Raw genomic sequence first — 13,166 nt, forward strand, 5'->3', positions numbered from 1 at the left:
TAATTATAATGGATAGACATGTCTCATGAGGAAACATGTCTCTCCATGTGTCATTTGCAATACATATAAGAAGAGACTGATGCATTTGAAAAGTATATACCAAGATGGAAATGCAACTACATCTGCAATCAATCCTAAGAAAACAACAAAAGGCCAAAAGTTCTTGAGTCCTCCAAGAGAGAGCAATAATCAAGCATAAACCCAACATGATAAGAACGAGCCTCTCAATGTTATAACACATCCCTATGACTCTTCATTTTACTTTGCATGTCTCTTCATATTCCTTTTCTCTATATTCACAGAGCTCCATTAATTATTTTAATAGTTTATAAAATAATTAAATTAAGTCATCATTAAATTTGATATAATTTTACAATTTTTAAATTAAATTATTTAAGTGAATCCTAATGTCCCAAAATGGGTACATTACGTAGAGATAAAAATTGAACATGAAAACATAATCTCTCAAGCAATGGAAGACCTCTCATATGGAGAGTGGAAATGCAACCGCATGCCTATTGAAGAATGAACCAATGGCATATAAGTAGTGGCTAGGTCAAGGGGACCCATTGCATTCATAGCAAGAATGAATCTTGTAGGACAATTCAGTTGTCATTAAATATGGACGTTAAACTAGGTTATATGTCCACATTATTTATATAATATCATAAATATATGAAAACAGCCATTATTTGCACAAACTCTATAAAAACAAATGGACAAATAAAAACACCACTGATATATCATCGTAGCATCTGTTGGAATTGGATTGACTTGGGAAACCAAAAGTAAAAAAATGATATTCAATTACTTGGTATTTAACAAAGAAAACCCAAGAAAAATGTGTTGTTTTCCATTTGGTACAGTACAAAACAATTTTATTTTATGTAATGTCCCTTCTCCGCGCTAGTTAATGGCGCCTAGTTGGTCTATCTTTCCATCCAAATAGGCTAATGGCATATGTTTTAGGATGCCAGCCAATCACAGGAGTTAGGGTTTCAATTGAGGAGATTTAAATGGGAAATCTTAAGGTTTTAGTCACTTTATTTTATTGGATTGTAATGTAAAGTACTTTATTATTTAAAGACACTTAAGGACAAATTAAATTAAGTGACTAAAAGACAAAATAGTCTTTCATCCCACATTGCTCAATTGTTTGTATCTCCCCACACTTCGCAGTGATAAAAGGAAGCCTTTTGCATTGGGATTTATACAACAAATATATGTTATAAAACAAATCCTAAAAGGTTGCTTAGATGCGACTGGATATTTCCTAAGGACGAAACCCCTTAAGGAAAAAGGTGAGTCTAGACGCAAAACTAGCACTCACATGGTACTTTTAGAATTGAGGAATGGAACGATTCATTAACATCCAGAGATTGTAGCTTCAGGACAGAAAGGGAGATTGAAGTTCTTGAGACAAAGCATCACACAGATTGATATCTGCATAGTTGAGGTTGGGATGGCTAAAAATGGCATCAGTTACTCCACAGCAGTAGATATTCACTTCAGATGTAAGTACATTTCCCTCTTCCATCAATTGTAACACAATACCTAGCTCGGGTGGTAACATTTATTGTGTAGCGGCCAAGGGGAATTCGAACTAGCTCGGCTCTCTTAATGACAGTCTTTTCACGTGACCACCTCACCCGAGAGTAACAGGTCAGGGTCACAACAGGGACAACTCATGCGCAGAAATACCTGCAGGGACAACGTCTATGCATTTGCAGTGAATAGGAAGCAGACTCAGGAAGCTGTGCGACGCCATCTTCATTCTGCAGGGCCACATTTCAGAACAAGTAATCCGCAAGGGACAAATCAACATGGTAGCATGACAGCAGTCAGTTTGCTTAAGGAACTGTTTACATGACTGTTGTTTGACAAAATTTATCATTTGACCAAATTCCATATTTCTGACCAAACTTAACAGAGGAAATTACATTTTAGGTTATGAATCAAGAAAGTGTTGTGGGAAGAAGCCCCCCACCACCAAGCAAAACGTAAGGCCTTTGATGCAACTATGATAGTTTTTGTATAGCAATGGGCAGATGTACTGGCGCCCTTAAGATATCAATAAACTTGCATCAAAGGGAAGTATCCTACGAAACATCCCCCAAAATGTTTGCAGAATAAGGAAGTAGAGGGGATGTTCTGTCCTCATGCCCCCATTTCCAAAACATAAACTTCCCCAAATGGGATACCCTAAGGTACATTGAGATTTTCTTAATGGAGAATTAAAGAACAAAGGAATTAAAGTACAAAGTATATATGCACCAGCCAAAATGCGTGCTCGAAAAGTACTTGGCATATAGATTGTGTATAGCTTCAAGCAGTCATCCAGGGCTTTGATACCATAGTCAAATTTTGTTTTGCTTTGCCGATGCTCTGTTTTGCTCTTCAATTCTTAAGTTTGTCTGTATTTTGACATTCGAATACTTACTGCAATGCATTAGTATGGCCACAGATAAAGCTCTTAGTCCTTTTATGCAGTCACAATAAATTCCAACATATTTAGCAATTGAAATCTGTGCTTTCTGACTGTTTTCACTAATCTGACCAGCAACAAAAGAGACATACATCCACATAAGTACACCTACAAACTGGATTCAGTAGCAGTTAGGATCCAAGTATCTATAGGCATTCCTAGGCACAGATAAAGGCATTCTAAAAAGAAGTTAAATTAACAAATCAATGAGTGACTGAAATGGAATCTTAATGCATTTGGACTGCTGCACTTCGGCAAAAAGCACATATAAAGCATTCTAGTTGACTTCAAATGTTGGGTACTTAATGAATTTTAAATTTCAGTCTGAATTTTAAATTCCAGTCTAGAACAGCACAATGTGATACTGAAGAAAGAAGCAATTTTAAAAATCACACAATTAGAAAAAATTTCAACACGTAAAAGCTACAGAAAATATTATATTCCATAATATCACACATATCTAATAGAGGAGAAGATAACTGGCCTGATGACTCTTCATTCGGTCCAACAGGATCAGATTCTTTCTGACCCTCAGAATTGTTCTCTTCTGAAGAAACCTTCTGTCCGTCTGATATCCCCTCCTCGGATGACAATTGTTTTCCTTTTACACAAGTTGTTAATACGCCACATGCCACTGATGTGGGAAGCTTCATGTGTGAAATATCAACTCTGTTGTCCGCGCTTTCTTCATTTAGATTCATGTTATTATGTTCAAAAGAATAATGATGTCTCTCATCTTTATCAGCACCAGACAGCTGTGAACATTCTAATGTAACAGCTTGGGCTTCAATCTCAGAACTTTCAGTATTGGGAGGAACACAATCACTGTCCTCAACATTGCAACTTGTTTTCAATCCTTGATCAGAATTCTCTGACTCTGTGACTTTAGAAGTTCTGTGATTACTTATGCTTTCAGTATGATCAAGATGGGCAATGGTGGATATAGCTCCATTACAACACAGTTTGTCCCTTTCCCCAGAACTGTTTATTTCACTGATCATATTACCACTAGAAAAAGTTTGATCAGCAGCATCCTCAACCTTGACTCTGTCACTGGAGTCCATTTGTCCAGGATCATCCAAGTAATCTCCTGAGAAAAATATCATTAAAATTTCAAAATTATCCATTCTGATTCCAGAAATTATTAAACAAATAATACATGCCTTAAAAAACAGATATAAAGATATGACACTCCTAAATTTAATTTTCAAGCCATACACCAAAGAAGAAATATTTTTCATCCAACTAATGCAATACTCCATCAAATCTCTTTTCACAATAATTTCTTCTGAAAATCAATAGGTCTACCCTAACATGAGGACTAATTTTAGTTTACTTTTAACTTACAAAAATTAAAAAACCTGCAGAAAAGGATGCACCACAAAATACACGTGTGTTGCAATATTGACAAACTGAGAATCAAAGCTTGAAGAAATAAACAACTGCAAAGTTGTTTTTCTGAAAAAATGTTGAAAGGAAGATCATTACATAATAAACAGCAATACAAGGAGAAAGCTTGGCTCACTATCCATTGCCTCGCTCCTAAAGCTTTTAAAATTGTCAAGCCCAAATCCAAAGCTTGCATATGATGCGGGCATCAACATAGGTGTCATTTCTATACTAGTCCAAGGAAAGATTTATTCTGTTGAAAAAGGACATCTTCGTCGTCAGAAACACTCACTGTACTATATGTTAATCACTTTGCAGATGTTTTTCTTAGATAAGTACATTAATGTCAGCGACTGATCAAAGTAAGACAATGGAACACAAGAATGCATAGTTCACATTGAAAAGTTCTAAAAAAAACATCTTAGGAAAGCAAAACAAAGAAATAAAAGCACCAAAACAAAATGAAGCAGTGCAATAACACAACTGGTTAAGAAACCAAAACAAATATCCACAAAGAGCAAGGGCTGATGAAACAGGAAGGACACGATACAAATTGCATCATATATATCTATTAGGACTTGGAAAGAAGGAATTACTAAAGCCATCACCAATTGCAATGAAAGGACCAATGCACTATCTTGTAATGCTCATCAGCCAACAGACAGGGAACCAGGCAAGGTGGTGCAGATAGGACACAGAGCACTCTGCATCTTAATCTATCCTACTCCTCACATCCAAGATCACTGTAACTCCTGTAGTGGTGAAGAAACTCATAAAGGATGTCTATCCCACTGCCCTAAGGATCACTTAAGGACATCAAAGCCAAAAATTAATGATATTACTGCTTGACTGGACAAATGGCAAAATATGCATGAAAAATATCCATATATAAGCAATCCTGATTTTATTATTTCTTTACGAATTTTCTTAATCATTTTAGAGTAAGACAAGAAATCTATGCACCTTACAAGTCCAAGCTACCATGCAAGCAAATTGGAAATCAAAGGGTTGAAGTTCTCTTCTTGTAATGTCACCACTTTAGCAGTCGACCAAGTGTGTGTGCGTTAGCCTAGTTCTACATGGTCCCGAGGGCTAATGAGGGGTTTAAAGGGATCTTAGAGTGTTTTGACCTAGTCATCTCTAGTTTGGGCCAAAACGGAGTTGATTTACTTAGTCTCAGGCATACTTACTATTTTTAGTAAGTCAGCAAGACACAGGGGAGACTAGTTTTGGTGATTGAATTTGATACTACTCGGTGAGAGCTTTTCGACGAGCTATCACTCATGCTAATCAAAGTCCGATAGCTAATATATTTTAATGCCTTAAGTATTATTAAAGTAACATTTAATTTAGTTGTAAATATTAAAGTGTTACTTTAATATTAAATTTTATGGGAATGTGTGCAAATCAAAAAGGGGCGCCTAAGGGACACATAACTGATTATTTTAATATGTTTTATATTGCACATCTTTTATCCCACATTGCTCGTGTGAGTTGAATCAACTCTTGGAGAATAAAAGGGAGCATTAGTAGCTTCATTCGGCTGGTTGAATATGAGAAGAAAATTGATGTCTGACTTACAGATCCATTCTTGGCATTAAAGGATGTCTATCCTCTCTTTTGACATTCTAGACGTCATTCCCTTGGGGGTTGGCCTTTGGAATTCATTGCTATTAGCTTCATTAACAGGCAGATTGGGCGCATTTCCAGCTATAGGCGGATTGGGTGTTTGCTCATATCATTCTCGCTTCTTGTTTGATGCTTATGCCATTATAAAGGGATGATTTTATGAGGGTCTTGGACTAATTGAAGGCAGATTTTACTGTACTAGCACTGTAGCACGACACTATTCATATTACTGCAGCAATAAGATGGGAAGTCATTACTGGAATATTATGTTATAATGTTAGAGTATGTAATGTTCCCGTTATAAAATAAATCATAAATCAAGCTATTGTAATGAGCCGATTGATTTAATGTATCTTGGACCCACTTTTATTTTTGTTTCTGTAGTTGTGTTGCCGTCGGCTATCTTTGTACACACTCGGAAAGTTGTTCCCAACAGGTATTTAAGCACGGCATGTAGGTTGTCTTTAGGGATGCAATTCGGATTATTTCTATGTACTGCGAATTCCTACTAGAGTTCTCTGTTGTTCGCCATTTCGGAAGTGAAAGACCTTCCCTATTTGGCTTGTCCGGTTTCGATGGGATTCAACCCTCACCCTATTCCCTCGTTTGTAACACTTCGCTCGGATCTGGCAAATCTAAGCATCACCATATTGCAAATATCTACTGTGTTGGTTCGATCTACTCTTTTGCTCTGTGTATTTCCAATTGTTGTTTGTCTGTATTAAATCTTGCTCGAACTATCTGTTCATCTACAAAACTCTCTGCGTATCACCATACGAATTCCGACCATCCATCTCTAGTCCATACATCGTACGGCCTCCCATTCTGGCAACGCCTTCACCCTCCCACACGACTTCCACAGCACTCTATACCCTCTTGTTTTTCTCTCCCCCACTCACCGTACAACCTACCCAAACGCCATCATCCTTGTGTACGACCACTTTGCATTTAGCATACGTCACATACACCATACGGCCAAGCTAGCCCCTCCACTATACGGCCCTCCTGTCATCACTTCTCGTACGGCCACACCATTTAGCATCCTCTATACACCAACCAACTCCCGTACAGCCCCTTCTATGCCACCGTACGACACACTCTTTGCCCTCCAATATCAGACGGACTATCTTGTATGGCCTTCCCTTGGTTCGGACGATTGCTATTCATTCCGTATGCCATCACAACATTCATACTAGTCTCTAAACACGTATTGAGTCCATCGGGTTGCCGAACGTGTCTAGAGAAAAGTTTTATTTTGGTATGTGTAGAACGGAATATTACAGTGGTATCAGAGCTCTTCGATCCTGGTAACCCGTGCACAGTGAATGAGAATTTATAGCCGGAAGAGAAGGACACATTCCGTTGATCGAATGGTTGTCGAACCAAAACCGACAACTGCTGAACTCGTGGCACTATTGAGGGAACTTGCTAAGAACCAGGCACATATCATTGATACGCAGCGACTCATGGAAGAGACTCTCATGAAGTTGGTGAGCAATAAAATATCCGGCGAACAAAATGGTCACAATGCAGACTTGGTGTTGAGTAAATCAAACCCTCATCCAGCACACTCTCGAACTTCCATGCCGACTTACTTTTCCTTCACGGACGAAGGCACAACACGGAGGGAAACAACCAACCTTTGAAGAGATGCAAGAACAATTGAGAGAAGATTGGAAGAATGCAAATCTTGAGGAAGATATATCCTACAAAGATTACGTGGATCTGAGAATGAGATATTCGAGAGGTGGAAACAAAGGATATTTTAACGATGATCTCAAAAGAAAGTTGAGTAAAGTAAAGTTGTCTCCATTTGACGGATCCGGTTCCATATCTGTGCAAGCGTGGGTAATGAAGGCCGATACTTACTTCCAATTGAATCCTATGCCAGAAGAAGCAATCGAAATTGTGGCACTGCACTTGGAGGGAGTCGCGCATGAATGGTGGCATCATGGCATTATCACACTAGGGCATGATCAGATAAATACTTACACAGAATTCACTAAGAGATTGGTAGATCGATTTGATGGTAAAGATTCGGAACTCAATTTCAAAGATTTGGCACAGCTGAGACAAAATGGATCAGTCGATCAGTACATTGCGGAACTTCAGAAACTCTCTATTTTGGTCATGGACATTTCCAAAAGAAGACGGGTAGTACTCTTCATGGATGGATTGACAGAACCTCTGAAAGGTTGGGTAAAGGGGTCCAACCCTGTCACCCTGTCAGAGGCTATCATTAAGGCGCGGAGTATGGCATCGTCATTCGCGTCATCCTCTCGAAGTTACATGCTAAACCATTGGCGTTTCCAAGGGAAAATAAACCTCCACCCAGGAAGCCGTAGTTGGACGAAGCTACCAGACAGAAACTCTGAAGAAAGAAACTGTGTTTCAATTGCAAGGGACCTTGGGAGCCTGGCCACACATACCTCAGAAAAGGGAAGATCCATTAAATTGAGGTAGTGTCCGTTGATGAGGACAAACACGAAGAAATGCCTGTCGAAGACAACCAACCTCATGATGACACCAACATGGTCAGTTTAAACCGTACGGAAAGAATTACAGCTTTGGTACGGCGCGGAGGAACCATTGCCCTAGCCGGTCGCCCGAGGTGCACAGTTTTTCGTGTACAAGGAACCCTCCAAGGGCAATGGGTTACGGTGATGCCAGATAGCGGAGCCACTCTAAATTTCATAAACTCATCCTTAGTAAAGCGAAGAAGTATACCTACGGAGATGCACGCAAGCTTTCAAGTCAAGGTTGCCGGAGGGGCTCTTCTGCCCTACATGCACCTTGTTCCTCAACTAAGTATTACAATGGCGAATCACACGATGACTAAGAATTTCTTCATAGTAGACCCGGATGACATGGAAGTTATTCTAGGCATACAGCGGATGGAGACACTTGATGAATACACTCAAAGTTTCAAACGGATAGACTTCACTTTTGTTGCCGATGGAAAGAAGGTTGTCCTCCGTGGAATGGAAAATGAAGGTCCGAAGGAAGTTTCTGCGCATCGGATGGATCCAATTTTTCGGCATGATAACATAGTGTGGGTTACGCATTGTTTTATCTCGACGTAACCTATAAATGGGCATCGAACACCTCCACAAGATGATGAACTCCAGAATATTTTGAGTAAACATGATAAAATTCTCATTGACATTCCTCCTGGCATACCGCCTCATCGAGGGTTTGAGCATACTATTGAGTTGGAAGCAGGAGCCAAGCCAATCATAACCACACCATATTGCCATCCGAAGAAATTCAAAGATGAGATCGAAAAAACGATTCAGGAACTGCTAGAGAAAGGATGGATCCGACCCAGTTCCAGCCCTTTTGCGTCATCTGTGGTTTGGGTCAAAAAGAAGGATGGGACGATGCACATGTGTGTGGACTACCGTGCGTTGAACAAAAAAACAATAAAGAATAGATATCCCATTCCAAGGATAGATGAGTTGCATGGCGCAGTCTATTTTTCGAAAATAGATCTCCATTCTGGATACCATCAGATCCGCATGAGGGAGGAAGACATAGAAAAGACGGCCTTTCGTTGCCACTACAGACATTACGAGTTTCTGGTCATGCCGTTCGGATTGACAAACGCACCTGCTACATTCCAATCATGCATGAATCACATTTTCAAGAAACAACTGTGAAAGTACTTATTGGTATTTTTTGATGATCTTATTTATAACAGGACATGGGAGGAGCACCTGAAGCATCTAAATGAAGTCCTAAAGATCATGGAGGAGCAATCTTTGTTCACCAATCAATCCAAATGTGAATTTGGCATGATAGAAATATTGTACTTGGGGCATGTTGTCAATAAATACGGAGTTCAAGTGCATCAAGAGAAAATTCAGGCTATCCTTGATTGGCCTCCCCCAAAATCACTCAGATTTGAAAGGATTTTTTGGGCTATGCAGTTACTACTACAGGTTCGTCAAAGAATTCTCTCAACTCAGCGCACCTCTGACGGATTTGACAAAGAAGGGGTCTTTCCAGTAGAGCGAAAAGGCACAACTCACTTTTGATAAATTGAACGAGGCAATGAGCACTTGACCCGTACTTGCATTACCTGACTTCACCTGACCATTCATTTTGGAGTGCGACACATCCGAAGAAGGCATTGGTGCAATACCGATGCAGGATAGACACCCCATAGCTTATGAGAGCAGGAAGCTTATGCAGACAGAATGCCTCTATTCCATCTACGACAAAGAGATGTTGGCCATCTAACATGCACTAACCAAGTTCCGATAGTATCTAGTAGGTGCCAAGTTTGTCGTGCGCACTGATCACAATAGTTTGAGATATTTTCTAGAGCAACGAGATTTGAACAAGCGGCAATAGAAATGGGTAAGCAAGGTTCAGGCCTTTGATTTTGACATTGAATATGTAAAAGGAAAGAACAATGTGGTTGCAGATGCTTTGTCTAGAAAGCCCGCCGTCTGCTTATTAACCCAAATTTCAGCTGATTGGAAAGCATAATTGTTGGTAGAATATTCCAAAATCACATTTGCTTGTGAGCTAATGGATGGCATCGCCAAGGATGACAGGTACAAAGTAGTAGATGACATCATTTACTATAAGAGTTAGATATTCCTAATACCTGAATCTAAATTGAAGCAGAAGATCCTGAAGGAGTTACACGACTCACCCTTGGCAGGACACCCAGGCTTCCTCAAAATGTACAGAAGTCTACAAGAGAGGTTTTCATGGAAAGGATTAAAAGAGGACGTGTTGCAGTATGTGAGAGTGTGTGGTCTGCCAACAAAACAAATCCGAACATACTCTGCTTGCCAGGTTACTGCAAACACTGCCAATTCCAGAACATAAGAAGGAAAGTATCTCAATAGATTTCATAACGGGGCTTCCCAAGGTGAATCGGAAGGATTGTAATTTTGTGGTGGTTGACAAATTGACAAAGTACGCACATTTCTTCGCCATCCCCTCAAATTTTCAAGCCACACAAGTTGTCGAACTGTTCTTTAGAGAAGTCTTTCGTCTGCATGGGTTACCCCAAAACATTGTCAGTGATTGGGACGGACAGTTCATCAGTGTCTTCTGGACAGAACTGTTTTGATTGGCAGGGACAGAATTGTCACCGAGTACTAGTTACCACCTCAAACAGATGGACAAACGGAGATTGTGAACAAGTGGTTCGAAGGTTACCTTCGAAATTATGTCTCGACACAACATGCGTGGGTCAAGTAGATACACCTGGGAGAATATTGCTACAATACCACATATCACATGTCCATCGGGATGGCACCATTCAAAATTTTGTACGGGTACGAACCCCTATCCTTCATCGACACAATATTGGGAGACAGCCACACATCGAGGGTGAAGGATTGGCTTCAGGAGGGACAGGACATCCTACAACACCTGAAGGAAAACCTACAACGGGCACAGAATCAACAAAAGATGTACGCCGAAAAACATCGAATGGAGAGGAGTTCCGAAGTAGGAGACTTGGTTTATCTCAGGCTCCAGCCATATCGACAATCTTCATTGAAGAAGGGAAAAGAAAAATTGAAGCCACGTTTCTATGGCCCCTATCGCATCATCCATCGCATTGGTGAAGTCGCTTACGAGCTGGAACTTTCGGAGGGAAGTCATATTCATAACATCTTTCATGTTTCATGCTTGAAGAAGGTCGTAGGGCAGAATGTCAAGGTAGCCACAAACCTCCCACCACTCAATGAAGAAGGCAAGCTCATATTGGAACCAGCCGAGATCATCGAAGTTCGTGAGAAGACTCTGCGGAACCGCACTGTGAAAGAATATTTGGTCCGTTGGGAACACTTGACATTGGACGACGCGACTTGGGAGGGTGAGCACATTCTCCAACACCCGGCATTGCATTTGCTTGAGGACAAGCAAAATTTGGGACGGGAGGACTGTAATGTTCCTGTTATAAAATAAATCATAAATCAAACTATTGTAATGGGCCAATTGATTTAATGTATCTCAGACCCATTTTTATTTTTATTTCCGTAGTTGTCTTGCCGTCGGCTATCTTTGTAAACCCTCGGAAAGTTGTTCTCAACGGATATTTAAACACAGCATGTAGGTTGTCTTTAGGGATGCAATTTGGATTATTTTTATGTACTACGAATTCCTGTTGGAGTTCTCTGTTGTTTGTCATTTTGGAAGTGAAAGACCTTCCCTATTTGGCTTGTCCAGTTTCGGTGGGATTCAACCCTCACACTATTCTGTCGCCTGTAACACTTCACTCAGATTTGGCAAATCGGAGCATCATCATATTGCAAATATCTACTGTGTTGGTTCGATCTACTCTTTCGCTTTATGTATTTCTAATTGTTGTTTGTCTGTATTAAATCTTGCTTGAACTATCTGTTAGTCTGCAAAACTCTTTGCGTATCCCCATACAAATTTCAACCATCCATCTCCAGTTCATACACCGTATGGCCTCCCATTCTGGCAACGCCTTCACCCTCCCACACGACTTCCACCACACTTTGTACCCTCTTGTTTTTCCCTCCCCCACTCACCATACGGCCTGCCCAAATGTCATCATCCTTGTGTACAACCACTTTGCATTTAGCATACGTCACATACACCGTACGGCCAAGCTAGCCCCTCCACCGTACAACCCTCCTGTCATCACTTCCCGTACGGCCACACCATTCAGCATCCTCCGTACACCAACCAACTCCCGTACGGCCCCTTCTGTGCCACCGTACGACACACTCTTTTCCCTCCTACAATACCGTATAGACTGTCCTCTACGGCCTTCCCTTGGTCTGGACAATTGCTATTCATTCCATGTGCTATCACAACATTCATACTAGTCTCTAAACACGTACTGAGTCCATCAAGTTGCCGAATGTGTCTGGAGAAAGGTTTTATTTTGGTAAATGTACAGGAACGGAATATTACAGAGTAATTAGTGAGTTAAAACATTTGCTATGTATTTAGTTTTATTAGTTTGAAAATTAATATTATTTCAGCAGTAATTCAATCTTCAGTTTGCATATTATTATAAATTCCTTCTTGTTCATGTTACGTGGTTTCAAATCTATGCAAAGACATAAAAACAAACAAACATTTTATTTCTGGAGCCATAAAGGGGTTTAAACATTTAACGGAGAAATTAAGAGCTGGATGCAAATTATTTGACGAAATTCCTATCAACAGATGGTTTAGTTTTTTGGCATTTCTAGGGTGTCCATTATAGTGGTATCAAAGCTTTAAGTGCTTCCATCCTGTGGAAGCCTTATAGGGAATTTGGAACAGCCAGATAAAGGGAAAAGTGTTTAACGAAATGTCAAAACACTAAAGTCAGAAATAAAACAGGTTTAGAATGTATGCTTGAGCATGTGACAGAGGCCATTAACTTCCGCAATACCAAAGCAAGACAACAAAGATTCAGACTCACAGAGCGAGTAGTCTAGTGCATCTGTGCAAGTGGACATAGAATCCAGTCATACAGACACAGAGGAGATACTCTTTGAACAAGACAGCAGTATGGGTGACCGAGATGACAGGAATACAGGACTAGGCAGAGGCAGGAATGCCAGTCCAAATCAGGAGGAGGTAATGTTCAGACGGTTACTAGGTATGTTAGAGGAGGCGCAGCGTATGCAACAGAAGCAGAATAGGAGAATGGATATGATGTTGTAGCTTATGG

At 40.1% G+C, this 13,166-nt stretch overlaps 1 protein-coding gene across 4 annotated transcripts in view; it reads right to left on the minus strand.

The window, feature by feature from the left end:
- SGT (UDP-Glycosyltransferase superfamily protein) overlaps positions 1-13,166 on the minus strand; it is a 214,467-nt gene that overhangs the window by 160,871 nt on the left and 40,430 nt on the right. For 2 of the 4 annotated variants that reach the window (XM_089820837.1, XM_089820836.1), the window contains exons 2-3: positions 3,974-4,127; positions 2,970-3,575 (exon numbers count right to left, since the gene is read on the minus strand). In XM_089820837.1, coding sequence (XP_089676963.1) covers positions 2,970-3,549 — 580 coding nt within the window. In that variant the 5' untranslated portion in view covers positions 3,550-3,575; positions 3,974-4,127. The remainder of the gene's footprint in view (positions 1-2,969; positions 3,576-3,973; positions 4,128-13,166) is intronic. The other 2 variants (XM_089820835.1, XM_089820833.1) reach the window with 1 other exon arrangement.

This window comes from Cupressus sempervirens, chromosome 3, assembly GCF_028749045.1.
Source record: "Cupressus sempervirens isolate cs-2001-9-10 chromosome 3, ASM2874904v1, whole genome shotgun sequence".
Taxonomy (NCBI): Eukaryota; Viridiplantae; Streptophyta; class Pinopsida; order Cupressales; family Cupressaceae; genus Cupressus; species Cupressus sempervirens.